This window comes from Castor canadensis, chromosome 10 (assembly GCF_047511655.1).
Source record: "Castor canadensis chromosome 10, mCasCan1.hap1v2, whole genome shotgun sequence".
Classification (NCBI taxonomy): Eukaryota; Metazoa; Chordata; class Mammalia; order Rodentia; family Castoridae; genus Castor; species Castor canadensis.
In genome coordinates this window covers 77,844,493-77,867,288 of record NC_133395.1, presented here as the reverse complement: position 1 = coordinate 77,867,288, position 22,796 = coordinate 77,844,493, and the positions used below count along the sequence as shown (strand labels likewise).

The following is a 22,796-nucleotide window of genomic DNA, read 5'->3' as shown; positions in this document are numbered from 1 at the left end:
ATGTGAAGAATGCTGGGCCCTCCTGGAGTGAGGCAGAACCTGAAGGGGAAGGCTGTTTTGGACAGAAATGGGCCTGGAACAGGCGTGGGGCCTGGTGGGACCACACGCAACAGTAGGAGGCCAGGGGCTGCATCCTGGGGCCTGGATCCAAGCTGCCTGCAGCTAGCTGGTCCCTCATCTGCCAAGGTGGGGCGTGGAGCAGGCTCCTTATCTAGGGGCATCAAAGGCCCATTCCTGTCCTCCAAGGAGCTGGAGTGCAGTTGCAAAGGTAAGGGAGTATATAAAGGCCCATGTGGGCGTGGGTCCACCTGGCTCAGGAGCTTCCATCTGCCTTTGTGCACGTGGGGCCTGAGGAGCTGGAGCCGCCAACGCTGGGGAAACCAGAATCTTAGGCTGGAGTGCTGGGCAGTGGGAAGGAAAAGGAGACAGGATGGAAATGAGGAACTGGTGCTCTGTATGCAGGGCTTCTGTTTCCATGGGTTATTCCCAGAAAGCAAGAGGTGCTCGAAATTCAGCCCCAAACACTTTGAAAACCCAGCCAACACCCAACTGAAAATAGCATGGGAAAGAGATAAAGAGACAAAGAAGGTGCAGGTAAAAGCAGGATGGTTTTCAGGTTGGTAAAGCAAGCAAAATACAGAAAGAGCAAGAGAAGCAGAGGACAAAGTGGAGGAAATGAGGTCAGGGCAGAAGCAAGGGAAATGGAGCCGAGAGAAAAACCATGGTGAGAGGAGGCAGGGAAAGCCAGCTCAAGACTTCTCTGGAGCCTCAGGGGTTTTTAGGTGGAACCATGTGAACCCACTCACCTAGTCACTCACTGCCTTCACAAAGCCTGCTCATGTAGCAGTGGCGGTGCCCCCTTCCCAGACTGGGTTTACACAATGGGCCAATGCAGCCTTCTTGGAACAGCCAGCTTTCTTCAAGGGCCCTAGGAGCACCTGACTAGTGCTGCCTGACCTGCTGCCTGCAGATTCTGATGCTGATACATGCTATTTCTAAGAAGCCCTTCCTCACGTTGACTTCTTGGAAATAGGAAATCCCATCTGTAAGATTATGCGAAGATAATGGTGCATTGGGTAGCAAGTGGCGCTAAACAACTCATAGAGTTGGGGCATATGATAAATTTTTTCCAAAAGGCAGGAACTTTCCAGGGAGGGACTGTGTCAGCTGTCTGACCCACTAGGGCACTATTTCAATCTTTCCTTTGCTACCCACCCATGTCAGGTGACAAGAGGATGATGACAACCAGGGAGGCAAAGGTCCAACAGGTCAAAGGCACATTGTAAATCATCTAGCTGATTGTGGATTTCCCCACCAGTGCTCACACACAAAACCTTCAGTATGGGCTCAGGCATGGCCCTTGGGGTAAATGCAGAACCGCATATCATTAGGGTGGGATCCTACAGCAGGATTGAAGTGGCTTGGACAATTGCCAGTGCTAGGATCCAAGCTCTGTGTGCCTGTCTTCTCTGACTACAGAACTGGGATAATGCAGTGCTTACTTTGGAAGCTTGTTGTGAGGAAAAAGGGACACATGCATGGGAACAATGGTTGTCACACAGCAACTTTCACTGTTAGCTGTTGGAGTCACTTCACCACCTTTCCCCAGGTTGAGCTGTTGAATTTCTGGAGTTCTCCAAATCTTTTGTTAAATTTCAATGTCAAGTTCTCAACTTACAGTCTCTGAATCCTGAAGTACACTTGAGAGTTGCTGCTGAGATATACAAGGGCAGGAATTGAGAAGAGACCTCTGAGGAAGTCCCCCTGCTTAGATTATTTATTAGTAAATAGCTCAAATAGGCTAGTTGACACCACAAACCAAGAATGCTAGCCTCGTTCAAAGATAAATCAGAACGATCTGGGTATGGTGGCTCACAGCTGTAATTTCACCGTTTCTGAGAGGCTGAGGCAGGAGGACATCCAGTTCAAGACTAGCCAGTTGAGTCTACATAGCAAGGCTCAGCCTCACAGAACCAGAAAAAAGAGTGTAAATCAGAATGCAGATATAGCACAGCTGGCAACCTTGTAAAATCCCTACCCGGTGGAACTTTAACTCCTGGCCTCTCCAAAGGTCAGAGTAGTTTGTGTATTTATAGGTTGCACATCTGAGGATTCAACCAACCATAGGTAGAAAATACTTGAAATAAAAATGCTATCCTGAATGCATACAGACTTTTTTCTTGGACTAAGTAACACGGTGTTAACTTCTGGCATAGCATTCATACTGTATTAAGTATTTAAAATAACCTAGAGAGATTTTAAATCTATGCAAGTTTGCAGATTCTGTGCAAATACTATACCATTTTATATAAGGGTCTCATGCACCCATGTGTTTTGGTATCCACGGAAGGGGTCCTGGAGCCAGTCCCCCATGGATGACTATATTTTTTTTTCCCTCTGACTTTACTACTTAGTATAGCCTTCCCAAAGGGTAGAACAGTACTCATTTTTATGTTTGTTGAATGAATGTTGAATGCGGCAAAGTAACTTGGCATGGGGAAGGCAGATGTAAGAAGAGGTGGGAACTAGTCATTTCCTCTATTTTCAGCGTGGGGAGTGTGGTCAGGACCCTAATGAACGGCAGGAATGTAGAATCATGTGGTTGGTACAGGGCAGGGAAGGGTGGGTGGAAGTTCCCATTATGAGTGTGTATTTTCCCACTTGCCAGTTATGTGAGAATGAGTGAGTCACATCATTGAAACCTTGGTGTTCTTCATTTATCAAATGAGAATAATTGTCTCCAAACATCTTGTAAGGTTATGAGAATGAAATGAAAAATCTGTAAGGAATGCAAAATGTGACACATGCATGCTGTTGTAACTGACCACTTGTACTTCCTGAACGTGTATAGAAGATAAAAGCAGCAAATCTGCCTAGAAATTATGCCAATGTCAGCCAACAGAAACAAGTAGCAGTCTTGTGTTTCTTGTGCAGACTCTTTCTAACCATGTACCATTACAGGGGTTGTTGGTGTGTTGCCACCATTCTGTTTCTCTTAGGATAACTGCCAGTTATTTCCTATTCCCACTCTCTTAGCTTTCCTCTGTTTGCTGGAGTGTCTAAAAACGGTCCTGAACATCAGGCTGTTTTATCCACAAATGCTTGCACGTTGTGCCAGAGGTAGCCTTTGAAGTTCCTCTGCTGCCTCAGCATGCTCTTCTTAACCCTGGGCCATCAGGTCCCTTGTGCTACCCTGTTGTAGATGGAAACCAAAGGCCGTCCTTGCCCCCAACTTCTTTCTGCACAGCTTCTGCCACTGCTGAATTGAAGCTGGCCAGCATGGTCATCATGAGCACCATGCGGCAGGCAGTGTTTGGCGTGTGGGTGGTCAGACACCGAGGGGCACAGACAGGCCAGGCTGCGGTCAATGTGTGCGGCAATGTGGAGGAGTCCCAGGCCTGCAGGTGCCAGGCAGCCTTGGTGCAGCTGGTATCTGTCTGGGCTTAGAAGGCTGAACAGGCTTCATGGGATTAGTTTACATCAGAGAATCAGGACAAGGCCTCCTGGAAGAGTGGAACAGAAACAGAAGCCCGGCCTGGGGAAAGCACAGGGTGTGTCTAGGGAACGTGAATCATCTGTGTGATTAACGTGCATGAGAGAACCTGCTGATTAATGTGTTGGATTTAGTAAAGCACACAGTAAAGGGGGTAAGCCAAAGCCTGAGTTCAGAGGAACCTCTAAAAGTTGCTTTAATAATTTACTTGACTGCAATCCTTGATCATTCCCAGAATGAGTAGTTCTACCCAGAATCTGTCCACAAGTAACACCACAAGGTGTTAGCCACTTTACTTGCACCATCTCCTGATCTTGTACCAATCAATCCAAGTTAAGCATTCTTCCTATTTTACAGATAAGAAAACCGAGGACCAGATCGGTGTCGCGAGTTTCCCCATGTGTTCTAGAGACAGGAGGCCTGTCTGGCTCTTTCCACTGTGGGTGGCCTCCTTCTACATTTGGACCATGTGTGCTATCATGCATGTTAGTATTTCTCTGTTCCAGACAGAAAAGGAGCAGAGGGTGGCTTGTATGTCAGAAGCACAAACTCCGAACATAGTGAAAACTTCCTGTAGTCATGAAACCTCCAACACACGTACATATATCACAATCCAGTCTGCCACAGAGAGCCTGTATTCTACCTCCTACACCTCCTCAGCAGGACTTCCCTGGTCACCTCTCATATGATGATTCCTTTCCATCCCAGCTTCTCCATTTGCCTGCTTCATTGTACTTCTTACCATCTGAAATTATTTCTTCACTTTATGTTGATTCTGTCCCCTCTGTAGGATGTAAATTCAGAGATAGCAACAACTCTATCTTGGTAACTGATGGATTTTAAGACCCTTGTATAGTGTCTAGCACATAACAGATGCTAAGTAAATGTTAAGTAAAAAAAAAAAAAAGACAAATCAAGGGTGTCGTGTCTTGTACCTGCTTATTATTTAAATATTAAAAGTAACAAAGAGATTTTTCTCTCCCCACAGTTTCTATACTCTAGCTGGGAAGAGGGACAGGAACAAATTATTAAACAAACAACTGAGAAAGTCTTAGAGAAGGGATGTGTGCATGATCAGCTGTGGGGTCAGCTGCTCTCTGCCTTTTCCTCCCTCGGTGGCTCAGGCCTGCAGGCTTGGAGTTCTATTCACCCTTATATGGACACCTGAAGAAACAAGGTGAGTATTGATCCAAATTTGCAATATTGATTCAAGTTTGCAAAACAGCCCATATTCAAAGTGTTTTTTACAGGTGAGGATTTGACAGAGCAAAAGTGGTGTTTCCCACTCAGTCTTCTGGTGGGAGGAGCCATGCTGTCTGCCACACTGGGATACTGCTAGGTTTCCAACTACGAACTTTTTATTCTTGTATGTGATTCAAGTTTTAGCATCTCTTCCTTAGGCACTTTATCGCTATTAGGCATTGTATTTACATATACAACTTCACTTCTAAAGGGCTTTTGTGTTGTCATAGAAATTAATTGGCAGTGTTAGCTAAGCAAAAATAGATTTGCACTGTAAAATGGCAAAAAAAGCCTCCTAATAAGGACCCTAAGGAGCTGAAAACTTTCCTTCTGCAGGCAGAGCAGAGACTTAAGAGGAAAGCTCAACTCATGAACTGCTAATTGACAGTTTTGTTTATCACCAAATGTGGACAAACAGAAGAAAAGCTGAATTATAAAATGAGGTATAGTGAAGAAGTGGTCCAGAGCCTATCACTGTTACACTCACAGTAGGTGCTGGGTGGAATTCTGTTTAAATGGCTACGTGGGAAAGTAAAAGACCAATCACCTCGAAGTGCATGGGTATCTTTTAGGTACTTATGGAAACACAAAGACAGTATACTTCAGCATGCAGCTTAGACACCTCAGCCTCTATTTAAAAAATATGTTGATTTAAGACACATACTGCTTCAACTCTGTTTAAGCTTTTCAAATTGTAAGTTAGCTTAGATGAATTAATGGGGCATTACTATACTGGAATACGGGTGCTAGGCATGATGAACTGGGCGAAGCACCCTTGGAAGGTGAAATTCACGTGTGCTAATTTCAAATTTAATTTATTTAACTAAAACTTCAATGTTTGAGGAATCATGAAGTTATAGTCCACTTTAAAACATCAAAGAATGGAAATCAAGTTCTGAAGCCCTGTCAGTGGAATGACCCCAGAGTCAGTACATGAGAAAGGGAAATGGTTTGGATGAAGAGGAGGCTTCAGCTGTTTTAAATGTGCTGTTGTGGTTTGGGTCAATATCCCACAAAGGCCCATGTGTTGAAGGCTTGGTCCCCTGCATGTGGTGCTACTGGGAGGTGGTGGAACTTTCCTTTTAAGTGGGCGGTGTTAGGTCACTGGGGATTGTGGAAAGCTAGTCTTTTCCTGTCTGTTTCACTTCTCTTCTACCAGAGGTGGGCAGCTTTGGTTCACCACACCCTCCCTGTCAATATGCTGCCTCACCACAGGCCCAAAATCAAGGGGCAACCAACCACGGACTGAGACCCCTGAAACTTGTGAGCCAAAATAAATCTTTCCCATTGTTAAATTACTATCACAGGTATTTTGTATGGTGTCAGAAAGGTGATGAACATCTCTGCATTCTAATTTTTCCTCTGAAAACACGTCACTGGATTTATAATCCAGCTTGCATTTGCTCTAGGAAAGGTGATGACATTGCTTTCTGCTGGACTGTGTTAGTGACTCCCAAAGCTTGGAAAATAGCAATAGGGTGAGGGTGCTGCTGCACCACACACAGCTTTTATGAAATCTCTCCTTATGTCTGGACTGCCATCAACTTCCAGACTGCCTGAATCAATGTTGTCATTAATCCTACCGGCCTTCTGTTTTCCACATGTTCTCCATGGGATGTTATTTCTATACTCAACGACTATTATGAACTGAGTTTATGTCAGTTTCTTGACGTTTATGTAGTTCAGAAACAAAATCTAAACAAACCTTGACTGTACACACAATTACAATAATAATGGCTATGTGAAGAAGAGATAAAGAAGAGCTACAGCGATGGCCACTAAATCAGAGGGTAACGTTTGGAGATCATGCAGGGGAGGATAGTATGACTGACCAAGTCAAAACTTTATGTTAAATATGCATAAGGAAAAACTCAAGGCTAACCTAACAGATACAAATCTACAACTCAGTAGAAAACATGAAGCAGAGGGAGGCAGAACAGACTGAGAGTACAAAGTAAGATGGAAGGAAAATACAATAATTGGGTCATGGAAGTGGACAACCACTGAAGAAATTCTAAAAGGTAAGAAGAACCTGCTTATATGCCATCTATACATCTGTTAGTATAATAATGAGGAACTTTAGTTGATCATATCATTATAATGTTGAAAAGAAGTCATAAATTGGAAAAGGCTATTTGCCCCCCACACCACCCACGAGATGAGAAACACAAACGGCCCATGAGAAAGCATCAAGCACGGTGCTCACCACAGAAGACCCCTAAATGGCTATGAAGCACATAAGGAGGTCTGTGACTTCACCATTAACCAGGGAAATGTGAAACAAAACCTCAGTGACATAGCACTTCACTCCCTTCAGTTTGACAAAAACAAATGCCACATTGACTGTATATATCCTTAACACGAGGACAATGGCAGTTTGCCTTGGTGATCTTCCTCCTAAAAGACCATACACCAGCTTTATATCACAGGGGAAAAATAGTAAACCTAATAGAGCACAACCTACAACACACCTGACCAGCGTGTTCAACCTGATGAGAGCTCATGGGTGGGAGAGTCTGAGAAAATGCACAGCTGAGAGGTGCCTAAGGTGACGTGACCACTAAACACAGAGTGGGTCCTGAATACAGAAAGGACTTTAGGTAGGCCTTGGTTCTTCCTCTGGAATACCCTGAACTCTTCGGAATCTGACAATTATTGTCAAGTTCATTAAAAAAAAAAAAGTGTGTGTGTGGTGCTAGGATCAAATTCAAGGCATTAGGTCCACTAAGCATGATTTTACCAATAAGCTTCATCTCCAGCCCCTATTACCTGTTTTTTTTTTTTTTTTAAGTCCAAGCTGGACATGGTGGCTCACACGTGTAATCCTAGCTAAGATGTGGAGATAGGATCATGGTCTGAGACGAGCCTAGGCAAAAGTTAGTGAGATCCTATCTCAAAAACAAGCCAGGTATGGTATTACACACCTGCAATCCCAGTTACTTGGGAGGCAGAGGTAAAAAAATGGTTGTCCCAGACTGGCATAGGCAAAAGTAGTAGAGCCCTTGCAAGTGCTGGGCTGAATTCAATCCCCAGTATTATATAAAAAAGGCAAACAAACAAACAAAACCCACAGATGGGATATTCAAGCAACTGCCTGGCAAGTTTGTTTCTATCTTCTTAGCATACAGTTATAACCATAAAAATATAATTTAATAAAACCTTTAAAAGGAGAAAAAAAAAGCCTGAGATAGATTGGCAAACCTTTCCCCCCAAAGGTGGTATTACTTGAGGCAAGTCAGCCCTGGTAAACACAGAAGGGCAGAGGATATGTAGGGATGAGGTGACTTATATACTAAGCAAAAGTAGGAAATAAGGCTGCAGAGTCAGATCCAAAGGGACTTTTGTGTCACACCAAGCCATTTTCCCTATCCTATAGATGGATGTGGAATCACTGAAGATTTTAAAATAGGACCAGGATGTGATGAGAAATGGGGTTAGAAAAGTGACTCTGATAGCTTAAGCATTTGGACTGAAAGAGGCAGAGTGAGTGGAGATAGCACATGCTTGGGAAAATGGTCTTCAGTTTTGAAGGTGCTGAGATGCATGTACCTTAATGCAACAGGATATTGAGTCCATTGATTATGGGAGCTGCAGACTTAGGGAAGGCAAAATTGCAAGGTGGCAGATAAGATGGTACTTAAAACTCAGTTAATGGGCTGGAGGCATGATTCAAGTGGTAAAGAGCTTGCCTAGCAAGCTCACGGCCCTGAATTCAAACCCTAGTTACTACAAAAAACAAACAAAAACCCCCGTGATAATAATTAGGTAGCCAGGGATGGGCTACAATAAATACAAACATAGTAAAGACCCACTGAGACTGCCAAGCACACAAAGGGGAGTGGGTCCAGCAGAGACAGAATTCAAGTTATCTTCCAAATACTGGGAACTTGCAGAGAAAGGAAAGGCCCACGTGCATGCTGCTAAGGCAGGAACTGGGTGCCTGAGGAGTATGCTGGAATAAAGAAGGGTAAATGGGATTGAAGAGCCGTCTGGAAAACCTGACTAGGGGGTCAGGCCAGGGGCCTTGGTTTGAATTTAGTTTACCAGGAAAGCAGAAGACAATTTTATTTTCATTATTCTTGTTAGCATAATAAACGCAAGGAATGATCAAAGCTATATGAAGAACAGAAATCACAATGTCAGGGGAACCACGACATCCACCTGAGACAAGGTAAGCCACTACTGCAAAGTAAAGATTTTCTAAATTTACATTAGAAAAAGTAAGAAGCATCTGGCGAAGTTATTTTTAATCACGTATTTCCTATAACCCAATGTATCCAAGGTATTATCATTTCAGTCACGGTGCTGGCCACATTCAGGATTTAACAGTCACACGTGAGCAACAATGAAGCGGGGCACAGGTACTATGGAGGGAAAGCCAGGTTCTACCTCATATGTCTGTCTTGCAGGAATGCAAGTAAGAAAGTGGATTTGTGATCCTGAGGGTTCAAGCTCAGTATATTGTAAGGACAGTGGTGCTACGAACAAAAGTTAAGGATCTCAGATTAAGTTAACCTCTGTTGCTCAAGAAAAGAGATGCTGAGCTGTTATGGAAAGAGTGACATTTATTTCCATTCTGAATGATTATCATGCTGTTATTTAAATACATATGAAAAAATCCTGAAATAATTTAAACTGAAGGCACAGAACAAATCAAAATATTTAATTGTAAGAACTTAAATGAGAAAACCTAAATATTTCAAGAGTAACAATAAATTATGAACAAGTTTCTATCACCAAATTCTGACCAAAAGCTATAATCTTATAATCTATAGCTTAGTCTGATTCCAAGGCTTTCATGATAAAAATAATGTTGAAAAAAATTTCTTCTTCAAAATACTTAAAGGCAGTTCAATGGAAGAATTTTATATATGACAAAGTGTCAGTTAAAATATTTGTTGATGGATGCCCACTCCCCAAAGAAATTCTATATTCTTACAAACCACTTAAAAAAACAGCAAAGTTGGTTACAAAATTCTATTTGGGGAGTAGGAAAAAAACTTGTTCCATGTCAATTAGAATATGAAAGCACTTCACTATAAAATTGCTTCAAAAGTCAATCATCATATGACAGTAATATACTGTAAGGGCATCCCACTGTATCTTGGCAACAGGCTGATCATACATTGTAGCAAAGGAATTGAACAAGTCAGTACCAATTATTGTTGTCAATTCTAATTTATTCCAAAGAGATCATTTAAAAAATCATTATAAAACTAACTGGAATAGTCAGTGACATGCTATAGATATAATAAACTCCAGCAACTTGACTGCTAAGTTTCAAAATGAAGTGGTCATGCTTGATAATATACCATAGTATTTGAAATACATTATCTGATTACCAATACCATTTATTATAAGAGGTCACTTGTAAATTAGCTCAGATTCTGAACTAGGTTTCTAAGAGAAATTTTTTTCAAGTACACATAATATTAATAAGATAAAAACATTTTTCTCTTACTCACTTCCTTAAGTGCCTCCAAAGGACAACTATGTTGAATAAAGGACAGTTTTCAAAACATTTAAAAAAATATGAAATAGTCTAGTAACCAAGAGCTGATTGAAAAATATTAACATTTAAAATCTACTATTTCAGATTTTAAAAAAACCCCGAGTTTTTCTGTCTCTTACTTGAAACAAGTTCTTAGGAAATGATGGGAAAACTAAGGTTTCTACAACACTCAAGAAAGGCTCCTATCTGAATAAAACAAGGTTTCTCTTTTCCTATTAGCTCTGATGTGTTTGTATTTTTAACAGCAATATGGTTTTTATCATCTAATTTAATTGCATAAATCACAAAAACACTTTCAGACAAGATTGCTGATAAATACAGTAGAAACTCTAGAAATGATTCTTAGTAAAAAAAAAAAAAATGCCTTCAAAAATTTTCCTATGTAGCAAAACATTCCTTTGGAAGTGAATCTTTAACGCTTTTAGACTGTTGAGTAACTCTGGTGCACCATCTCCAGCTCTAAGCTATAATTACTTTTCGAGCTCCTTTGTCCCTGGATAACATTATCTTTTCTTCTCCACTATTTTAATAACAGTACATTATTATAACTATTTAAAAAAAAACTCTTTAGTGGTTATCAGATTTATGTCTTTATCATCTATGAGTACTGAGAGATTAAAGTAGAAGTAAAATAAACCAGAAAATCACTTTATAAACAGTATAAAGTTTTGAAATGTTGGCACCAATGAAAAATGAGCAACGGTTATCAGCCAAACTTACAATGTGTTCATTCACGGCACTGTCTGGCAGCAAACACTATTGTTAGTGGCTGCGCTGACACTGTCTTGGGGGATATACAACTCACTTTATGATTCAGTCACTAAAAACAAAGAACCACCACTTATAATCCAGCTAGCTGGGTCACAGTTTGGGCAGGCTTCATTCATTACTGTAGGTTAACATTTTGACCACTGAGAATCTGAATTCTGAAAGTATAAACTCACCAGGGTTAGTGGAAGGCTGTTTCCAAGCTAACAAACAGAAATGCAGCTAAGTTTAGGAAACTATTTAAACAAACATAAAAGGATGATCTTAGTGGTTTTTGGCCCTGTGTCTACCAGCTGTGCCAGGAACTCCTATCAAGGAGAAACACAATGACACCAAAGAGATTCCTTTTAAAAACCTACATGGGAAGAAGCAAGACTGGAAACTAGTTTCAAAAACTTATACGAGGCTGCCAGGCCAACAAATGACAGTGAGAGTGACTTTGTTCCTTTGTTCTTTTAACATGGGAACCAGGGCAGAGTGGCTCATGCCCACTGTTGAAAGACCATTTACAGCCACGATCATGTCTCCGCATCTGGACAAAAACAAAAAGAGAAGTAAAATGTTATTTTAATGGTATTAACAAACATTATCTCAACTGTTTAGTATGAAAAATCACAATTTTGCTTACTGATTAACTGTCAATGGCTAGTAGACGTGAACTACTTTGAGAAACATCTGGAACAATTTTTAAGTCTACGCTGGCTTTCCCTTGCCAATCAAGAATACCCTGTGCCAAACCCTCCCATTACTGGTAAGGGAATTTCAAGGACAAGCAGAATACTTTTCATATTAGCTTAAGATATAATTAGGATAATGAATCTGCTACCTCTCTAAAGAAAAATACCAAGAAATATAGTTGGAGGGTACTGGTTATTATTCTGAGTATAATTTTTATACCCATCCTTAAAGCTCATATAGCTGAGGGCTGAATTAAATTGAGAATAAGACTCATACTTCCTCTTTTTTTTTTAGCTTTTAATACTCACTGTCCTGTAAGTACAATAACCACAAGCGGATGATGAATCTGAGGACCTTCCTAGCCTTATAACTGATAATTACCCTTACGCTTTTTGGTCTTTAGTTTACAACATGAATGAATATGCTCTTTTATTGTTCACCACTTCAATTTTTTTTTGGAAGCAGGTAGGATGCAAATTAATTAACTGAGGTGACCCCTGGCTGATAACTTAGCTAAGAGAATAATTAATTCATTTTTTCATTCTAAAATGATAGTCTTTTTCCTCTTCATCAGTAGGGACTGGTTTGCAGCATACTTTTTGCAGTATTATTTAGAAGTCACTTTCTCTTTGTAAAAAATGTAAATGCTCCATGTGCAACACTCTGTCCGGTATGACTATGTTTACTTTCAAAGAACTGGCTCTTTCACCAAAAACTAGGCACTAGGAATTTATATCAACCACCTCCTCTCCGTTGGGGTAATATTTGGCAAGACATCTTCTCTTTCTTCCAGGGCCTCCGTGTTGAAAAAGAGGCTGGCTTGTGATGGCAGGCAACAGAGGGATCAGAGGCCAGGGCTCTGGAGCCATAGTCCTGGGTTGAATGCCAATCAACCAATGTTAACTATTTGATCTTGGGCAAGTTTCTTAGACTTTCCAAACCTCAGCTACCTTGTTTGTAAAACAGGAATAGTAACACACTCACCTCATAGTGTTGTTAAGAAGATTAAACAACGCAGGCACAGCTCTTAGCACTTGCCTGGCATACAGTGGTAAACTGTACATACACTCATCAAATATTTATTTGACTTACTACATGAACTGCTATGACTACTAGGGTTGTAAAAGTAATGCAGCATGCATAAATACAATGTCAGGTAGAGACGTGTACTACGGAGACAGATAAAGCAGAGTCATCTTACGGCAGAACTAGATCTGAGCAGATTGTATAGAAGAACTGCTCAGAGCTGTCACTTCACAATGTGCCCAGTCAAATGATTCATCTTCAGTCTGGTCATTAGATTAATAAAGTATAACTTAAAGCTAATGCTTCAGTTTAGACCAGGGTTGCAAACATTTTCTGTTTCAATGTGTGAGCCATATATAGTCTGTCATGACAACTGGAGCCTTGCATAGCACAGAAGCAGCCATAGCAGCTTAATGAGTGAGTGTAACTGTGTTGCTATAAAACTCTATTTATCTGGTTTCCTTAGAGATAGGGTCTTGCAAATGTAGTCTAGGCTGACCTGGAACTTGAGATCTTCCTGCCTCAGCCTCCTGAGGCTGGGATCACAGGCATGGGATCACCATGCCCAGTGACAGAACTTCATCAAAACAGACAGCAGGCTGAATTGGGTGCTAACTCCTGGGCTGTATCATGTCAGCATAATGACCATAAATTGCTTCATGAGAAGAATAAGACTCACTTTAACCTTCCATCGTAGTAAGCAGGAGTTCCCAACACAATGGTTTTAATGAAGAAAGGCTGATTGGTATGGTTCTCTTCATATCCACCAACAATACTAAAGCCCCAGCTTCCCAAGTAGCTTCTTCGTAAAACTATATCATGGTAGCTGTGAAGGGCACTGTGAGTAATCACAAAAATAAAGAAAAAATTTACATGGAGGCTTTCATATCCTGCTCATTTGCTATAACTCCACAACATGGTATACTTAACACTTGGAAAAAAAAGAAAAAGGGCTACTTTACTTCCTTTTGACTATATTATTATTATTATTATTAATTTTTTGGTTGTGGTGCTAGGGGTTGAACTCAGGGCCTTGACTGTGCTAGTCATATGCTCTACCACTGAGGTATACCCTAGCCCCAACTACATTATTTCGACAACCCATTTTCTAGCACAGGTTAAGTCCTAGGCAGAATCAATTTCTCTAGCTTTTTTAAGTCTTCTTTTCCTAAGTGAAGACATGTGTACACACCACATGTGCAGGAAGCTTAATTAAGCTTGGTTACAGGTGACACCTCAGAAATGCTTACAAAAAGACTATGTGTTGATATTTGCTCACAGCATTGTCAAAAGCATCCTCAATTCTAATAATCATTTGTGTCTATAAGAGTAATAATAAAGGGGTATGAAAGAGGTCTAGTACTGCTGTTCTCAGCACTCAAATGAAGGAAGAAAATGACCAGAGTATAGCTTGCCAGAAGAAGGGTGGGATGTAGCATGCGTAAGTCCCTAGCATGAAGAAAAAAAAAGTTGATAAATATTTCCCATTTTGGACATTAAGATACTATAGTTTGGAGGATGCTGCCCAAGGAGGGAGGAAAAAAAAAATCTAACACTTCCCAAAACTATGGATTTGGGAATAAGCAGTGAATAAAAATTAAAAAAAAATGTACATGATGTAAAATTTTTTCTATAATAATATCTTTATATATATATGATATCCTTTATTACTTTATTATTAAGTGAAATCAGATCTATAGACATCTAAAACAAGGTTTCCTTTTCTAATCCATTAGATTTTTTTAATAAAGCTGATTTTTATAAATATACATATTATGTCTAATCTAGTTTCTGGTCTAGTTTCTTAGCTCATTGATAAGAAAGGACTTTTAGAGAAATGTCTATGTACTGGATGGAATTGTTTTAGGGACAGTGTAGGTCATTTTCATTACTCTGAATCTTCTGCAACAAACTGGCAGGCATTTCTCTGGGAATCCTCAGTCAAGAACAGGGGAAGTCTCCCTTTTCAGGAAAGTAGAGTTACTGCTTATTGTGGCCACACATATCACAGGAGCACATGTGACTGCTGAATATAAGTTTGAGCACAATAGAGACCTTTGTAAATCCATGGAATAGTGTCCTTTCATTGGCAGATGAAACATGAGGATCAGGGATTTCTCTAGGATGTTACCATTTCTGCTCTGTCAGCAGAGAGGCAGAGGCTGATGAGGTCACTGCACCTGCACAGCACAGGCAGGCAGTTGTGCACCCACAGGTGCTGCCACTCTAAGTTTGCAATGACCATCCAGGTATTGGGTTGAGAACTGAAGAAGAGAAATGAGGTTTCTTTGGAACTTCACAATTTAGATAGTAGCTCTATAGGTGTTTAACAGCAACCATTTAAATCTGTATAAACTTCAGTGAGAAACACTTAGTTTTGATGCATGGAATAAACATGCCATAGTCAAATAATCTTTGTGGCCAAAAATCTCTCCACAATGAATTCTAGTATAGTTTCAGGCTTTAGGCTTTCCAATTTTTTTTTCTAAACCAAGAAAGTCAGCAAGTTAGGTTGTCAACAAATGAAATCCAGTAATATCTATGCTTTTTTTTGCTATTTTTATGTGAAAATACTTTATAACCATAAGGCAGTAATAGTTATTACAAGTTTATTCCCCATAAATCAGAATGTATCAGAAACTGATACATTCTTTACATTTATATTTATTTTAAAGAATAAGTAATTTTCATACTTGGTTAAGAATCAAAGGATTTTTATATATTGTAATATATTATATATTGTAGTATTTTACATATTGTAAGATTTAGAAAAATAATAATAACACAGAATCTTCCAATCTGAGTACCAACTAACAACCATCTGGAGACAGAAATGGATTCTGAGATGTCACACGCCTCCGTCACCCTGTCATGAACTAATCTCAGAATGTTTTGCTGGTCATGGTTGGTTCAAAAGCAAAAAACTCTTTAGAAAAGTGGAGAAGCTAAAAGAAAATGATTTGGCTTTGAAACTTCTGTGCCCAATAAAAATAGTTTTAGATTCTGCTCTTTTAGAGAAAGTTAAAAAGATAAGGCCTTTAAAAAGGTTTCTGGGATGGGGAACAGCCCCAAGCATTGGCTTGTTTCTTTTGGCAAAATAGGCACATATCAGAATGAATGTTGGTAAGTGACAGTCCTTCTAAGCAAGCAACTAGAATATCCAATCTTGCAGCTAGCCCACTTAAAACCCATAACAGAAATAGGCAGAATTGCTTTCTTCATTTTTACAGACAGAAATCTTTTTAGCTTAATTCTTATTATTAAGTTAACTTTCTTGAATATAACAGGAAAAATGACCATTTTCTTTTAGAATTTAATGTTGCTATTTTTCTCTAATTAAAGTCTCCTCTCACCCCCAACTGGTAAGTTAACCACTACATACTCATAAAGGTTGCAAATATTATTCCATAAAACAAAAAGCTATCACTACCTTGGAAGCCCAAGCCACATGACCCATGATGGAGACCAGCTAGCATCATATTCGTTTTCACTGAAAGCACTTGGCTGCTCTTCTGAAGTCTGAGTTGCCTCCTCAACAACCTGGATCTCCAATGCTTTGAGGACGACTGCTGGGGAAGCAGCGCTGGCCTTCAGCATAGCCACAGCCTCACCGTGACTTAGATTGGTCAAATCAATGCCATTAATATTCAGCAACACATCACCTGGTCCAAAGGAAGAGACCAGAAAAATGACCTTAGCCATCAAGCAATTGTTTCCCTACAAATCTTGTTGTTTGTCTAATTCACAAAGGTTAATTCCAATTACTCAGATAAGGCAAAAGATCATTTTTATAACAATGAACACAAGTCCAATTCATGGAAAATATTTCAAAATGACTCAAAAATTTATAATAATGTCTAATACAAAGGCAAAAGTGTGGGATGAGGCACTCTGTTACAATGGGAAGTCCAATTCATTAGCTTGAGTTTAGGCCTGGGCACATTCATTTCTTTTTTGAGCTTCAGAAATTTCTACAATTCAAAAACTATTCAAATCTTTGCACTTAGAAATGTTTTTTAAAATAGATTCTATTGTATATTTACACAATTTTATATATAAAGACAGGCCTGCACAGTTCACTCAGGGCAAATATACCAGAATATGTACAGAGAAAACAGCCTTGGACCATTTAGTATCCTTCAATGAAATGAAACTTGTAATTGGAAAAGCTTCTTGTGCTTGAGGAAGAAAAAAAAATGGTTGTTGCTTTTCCAAGAAATATAATGAAAAAGGGCAATGGGGATTAGATAAAAGGTTAGGAAAGAAAGCATTAGTTTTATAGAAGCAGACATTTGTAGTACAAAATCTACAGAAAATCACCCTCTCCCAATTTATCATCTATTTTTCAGATTGTGAAAGCGAAAGATTCTCATTGTAGAAAACATAATAAAACAATATGAAGAATTAAAATTACCCCAAATTCTACAAGTGGACAAGAAACTTAAAAAAAAAAAAAAAGTAGCCTTGTTGAGACAAAATTCCATAGCAGTCAATCCACCCTTTAAAATACAATTTTAAGGTTTTTAGTATATTCAGAGTTTGCAACCCCAACAATTATTAGAAGATTTTTATCACCCTCCTCAAAAACCCTGCACCCATTAGCAACCACTCCTCTTCCCCTAATCCTAAACAACCACTAGTCCATTTACTGTCTCTATGGGATTATCTATTCTGGACATTTCACATTAATGTTTTTTTCACTTAGCAAAATGTTCTCAAGGATCATCCATGTTGTAGACTATGTTAGTACTTAATTCTTTTTTACAGCCAAGTAATATTTCATTGTATGGATGGACTACATTTTCTTGATCCATTCATCAGTTAGTAACATTTGGGTTGTTTCCACCTTTTTTGGCTACTGTGAGTAATGCTACTAAGAACACCGGTGTACAAGTTTTTATATGGACGTGTTCATTTCTCTAGAAATAGAATCACTGAATCTAACTCTTTGAGCAATTGTCAATCTGTTTTCCAAAACAGTTGTACTATGTTATATTCTAATAAGAAATGTCTGAGGGTTTCAAATTTCTCTACATTCTTGCAACATCTGTTATTTGCCTGTGTTTTTAAAGTTATAGTCACTTTAGTGGATGTGAGGTTATGTTGAACCATAGTTCTGATTTCCCTAACAACCTATGATGTTAAGCAGCTTTGCACTTGATTTTTACCATTTATTCATCTTGGAGAAATGTCTATTCAGATTCTTTGTCCATGTTTAAATTGTCCTATTTGTGGTTTTTATTGAGTTGTAAGAGTTCTTTACAAATTCTAGATATGTTATATATGTATGCATATATACAAACACACACAGACACACACATACATATTTGCAAATGTTTTCTCCCATTCAGTGGGTTATCTTTTTACTTTCTTGGTGGTGCCCTTTGCAGTACAAACATTTCAATTTTGATGTAGTCAAGTTTATCTAATTAAAAAATTTTTTTTGATTGTACGTTTAGTGTAATAGCTAAGAAATTATTACCTAATTAAAGGTCACAAGGATTTACATTTGTGTTTTCTTCTAAGCGTTTTAGATTTTACATTTTGGTTTTGGATCCTTAACGAGTTAAGCTTTGCTTATGGTGTGAGGTCTGGGTCTAACTTCATTCTTGGAAAAATGACTTTAAGGCTCATTTTTTTTTTTTCCCCATATCAACAAACTAAGTCAATGGAGACTGCTATTTTTAACATGGTAATAGTGGTTAATTGTGTCTCCCGCCTATGTAACTTATATAGCACTTAGAGGGAATGTAAAATAAATGAGTTTACTCCTAAAATTAAATTTGTCCTTTATCCTACTTCCTGTCTGAGCCCCCATCTACCTAGACACTTTATTATAAGCAACATTTGCATTTTAGTGAGATGGACTTTTAGAGTGTCTGTCATAATGCTGGAAGCTAAGTCTGCTCAGATGATCTTTTCCGAGACAGAAAGGCATTATGTTTTTATATGCAAGGGACATTTTAAAGGACCTCAAAAAGTCATGTATAACAGAAGACTGCAATATTCTATTTTTAAAAATGTGAGTTTAATTCAGGGGTAAGATGTAGTGGAACTGTTCAAGACACTGTTTTACCTCTCTTGATCCTGCCATCTCGTGCGAGGCAGCCATGAGGTGGCACGCTGGTCACAAAGATGGGTAATTCACCACTCTTACTGCCTCTGCCCCCAGCAACTGTCATTCCAAGGGACTCATGTGGTTCCTTCTTTACAGTAATATGTTTTTCTTGGCATGTAACACACTGAGTAAGATCCTAAAATATGAAAAGAAAAAAAAAAATGAGTACTGAGTAACCTACAGCTGAGGTAAACACAATTGAACTAAGGTGGTAACTTATGTGGCATTACTAAGGACTGAAAATAAAATGCATTTTTCTTAATAGTTATGCTGTGCATCAATGTCAAACCTTGGATATCTACATTGTCATATGACATGGAGCTGAAAAAACTCAAGACTGTTGTCATATGGAAGTCTAATGTAAAATAAATACACCATTTTTATAATTATCTTGAATTCCAAGATATGAACAATTATATAAAAGTAAATGACGCTTCTGAGTTTTAAGATTCTAAAGACAAGCGAATTAATTTTAGTTCCTTCTCCACAATTCTTTGGAAGAAAAGTTGACAGAACAGTACAAAAGAAAAGCTAGAAATCTAGTTAATTGCTAGAAAAAAGCTGTGAATCGCTCTTCTGGTTCTTATTGGCAGGGATTGTGAGTGTTCGGCCATGAAACAAGTGCAAATCATCTTCTAAACTTTCCTGAAGGGCTGGGATGAAGCTCAGAAGGGCCTTGCATAGCATGTGCGAGCCCTGGGTTTGATCCCAGCACCAAAAACAAAACAAAAACGTTCATGGAAAGCTAAAAGAAATGAAATAGCCAAATTTTGGAAAAAGTTTATGACAGGGAAATAAATTCCTAAAAAACTAGTATTCTGTAAAAAAGAAAATTTAAAACATTCTTCTTTGGAATTAGAATTCAGTAACAAATAAGGTATACATATGCAATATTAATATTAAGTAGCAATAATTGACATCTAGTAGGGCTTAGCATGGGCAAAGCTAATGGCGTATGTGCTTTACTTTGTTTAATCATCCTAATGGTGCTCAAAGAAAATACTATTACTGGTTCCGTTTTACAGATAAGGAAACAAGCTCAGAGAGGTTGTGTAACCTGTCCCAACTGTAAGTGACTACACTAGGATTTGAACTTAAGCATGTTAAAAGTGTTTGTGTTATGTATTAATATTGACCTATCTTGTATATATACTACAATATGATGCATGACATATATGTATTGTCCACAGCACCTACACGGGTTCTATCTCATAGCCGTGGAGCTCGTGTCTCAAAAGGTTTTAACACTCATCAGCTATGGACAAGATAACTATGAACAATATTGAAATCAGAAATACGTGAATTATATTTACAGAATTGTAACAGTTCCTTTAATGACAGTTTAAAAATTGGGCCCTGGATTCAAAGCCCACGTGCCTCTTCTGGACCTAAAATCCATGTTGGCTTGAAACTTTTATCAAAGGAACTATGTGTAAGAGCAGCACACTATTCCTATAAAATGTTCTGACTCTGCAAACTTGTCTACATCTCTCAACAGTCTTTTGTATACATACACATATGATATTTATGTTGTATCCTTCAAAACTGGGCAAACACAACATTATAAAGACAACTCAGGGACACTCAGCCTTGAGTGTTATCAGTCCTTGGTATTTTGTCAATTAAGGGTGGTTGCTTTAGTGCTCTGGACAGCTAAAATGCATGCAATGTTTCCTCAGGAACCAAACTAATCTTCAAGGATTATACTTTGTATGCTTCAAGAAACTTTCTAAGGATTCACTATTGTATGAATGTTTATCTAAATCAGCAACTGAGTGGCGTGCTGGTAGACTAACGTACACAGTATTTTAATGTTTCGTGATGATTATAACCATTTGAACAAGTTGTTTCGGTGAATTTGTGTGTTTGTTTTCCCTGGGCTATCTTTACTTTTCTTAATCAGGACTGGGTTAACAAATGTAGTTTGTTAACACATTACATTCCATGTGATTGTTCTAACAATCTAGGTTTACAAAGTGTCTAGAATAAGAATAAAACATTGCCACATAAAAGAGAGTTAAGAATTAGCAAAGTTAACGACAGAAAACACATGTGCCCAAAACGAACAAAATTTTAAAATGAAGTACACCAAGTTTTTCATATGAATGTTGGAAAATTACATACAATTTTTTAGTTGTTTTAAAACTATGTCAGATATCAAAATTCAATGACATAAAAGATTTAACTGCCAACTTTTGCCTTATATTACAATTTTATGTGTGTTTATCTATAATATGTAAAGCAAAGACTAGCTACATGAAATAACTCTTATTCAAAATTCCTTTACAAAGCAGTAATTCCTTTTTCATAATCATTATTATAAAGGAAAAATTACAGGCTTCATTCATACATTTTGGTTTTTGCCAAGAAATGAGAACAAAAGCCAGTGGTTGCAATTTCTCTTAAGTATTAACTAAGCCACAATCCAGTGATACATCTGTACTTAGCTTGGAAAACCAGAAAAACCCGATGGGACAAAAATACTGTCTTTTAGCCATGCTTTCTTAGGATGTCAGTGACAGATTCTGAAGGGAATTATTCCCTTAAATGTACTAAACTTAAAAGCTACTTCAGCACATAAAGAGCTTTCTATGTTTTTTAAGCAGATCAACAAACAAGTTTTTGTTTACTCAAATACTTTGATTTTATTTAAGGAGAACGACTTTAGAAGCTCTGTTTTAGCTTTCATTTTCAGATAATTAGGTGAGCAACACATAACTGTTTTAAAATTTCTGGCCTAATAGAAGTTGAGTTCAAATGAAGTAAACAGTACATGCAGAATACTAAAAGTGCCATCCTTTTTTAGTTCTGGAATGCGAGCAGAGTCAGTGTCCAAATTCTCAGCTAACCTACCTTGGAATATATTATAAACCCAGTAACTACTGATGCTGAAGAAGCAGAAACAAAGCTCAACAGATGGGACTTTAAATGATTTAGGGCAACATTTCCCTATGCTATAACATAAAAACACAAGCTATACACGTACCTATTAAATTTATGACTCCTACGTTTAACATTCACATGTCTAATTCTGTGACTATAGGTAATATCTCCAATTGCCAAATATACTTGTCAATCATGTTTTCATGATACTTTTTCAATCATATACAAAATGCTTACATTTAAATAAACAACCAGAGAAGAGTCTCAAAGCAGCACAAAACAAGTAAGATTTTTTTTGAGATTGCACATTTCTTAACAATCACTTAACAAAGGAACCCTTCCTGCCAGAAACTATCTCTAGTGGCTGAAAAGAGGAGAAAATGCAGTCACTCTCCAAGGGGGGAAAACATAAATTTCATATCCCAAATGCCTGTGTTCACCTTTCTAATAGAATAACAGCCTGCATTTAAATCTTTTTAAAGATCGTTGTGTTGAGGTATAACTAGTGTACAAAAAAATCATTAAAATCTTATCAGCTTGTAACAATGATTCTTTTTTGAGTGCGGTGCAAATTAGAAAAAAAAAAAATCCTCACCTTATGTGAGTTTGGTCTGTTGTGGGAGGGCGGCTGTGCGTGGTGTTGGCTGGTACTGTGAGTTCCTGCTTCCCGGGTGGTGTTGCTAGGCTGGGGTTTCCCTGGTCTAGCAATTGTTAAGTTCACCCTCTCTCCACTAGCCTGGAGAAAACACATATACATTACCACCAATCAGGAGTGATGTTTGTCATCTAAAAGATCACAGGCTTTGTAATTCTATGCATTTCTCAATCACTGTACCAGGACTTCACCTGGGCAGTGACTGCACCTGGTGATGGGGAGGAAGATCATTAGCTAATATTTTCAAACTTCTGTGGTTAAACACACACATACAGACACAGACACACACACACACACACACCCCATGTAAGTGTTACATTTTTTGAGGTTCATGACTATCATTTTAAATTTATATACCCATGATCTTATTTTTAAACACATATTCACACCTATTACATTTATGTTACTTTTGTCTTTGCTT

General features: G+C 38.5%; 1 protein-coding gene across 5 annotated transcripts in view; it reads right to left on the bottom strand.

The window, feature by feature from the left end:
• Nucleotides 1-9,280: 9,280 nt before the first annotated feature.
• The window catches only part of Lnx2 (ligand of numb-protein X 2), a 68,473-nt gene continuing 54,957 nt past the window's right edge, over nt 9,281-22,796 (bottom strand). For all 5 annotated transcript variants that reach the window (XM_074043644.1, XM_074043642.1, XM_074043643.1 and 2 more), the window contains 5 exons: nt 22,316-22,456; nt 18,796-18,973; nt 16,150-16,381; nt 13,399-13,557; nt 9,281-11,547 (listed from right to left, as the gene is read on the bottom strand). In XM_074043644.1, the coding sequence (XP_073899745.1) occupies nt 11,412-11,547; nt 13,399-13,557; nt 16,150-16,381; nt 18,796-18,973; nt 22,316-22,456 (846 nt within the window). In that variant the 3' untranslated portion in view covers nt 9,281-11,411. The remainder of the gene's footprint in view (nt 11,548-13,398; nt 13,558-16,149; nt 16,382-18,795; nt 18,974-22,315; nt 22,457-22,796) is intronic.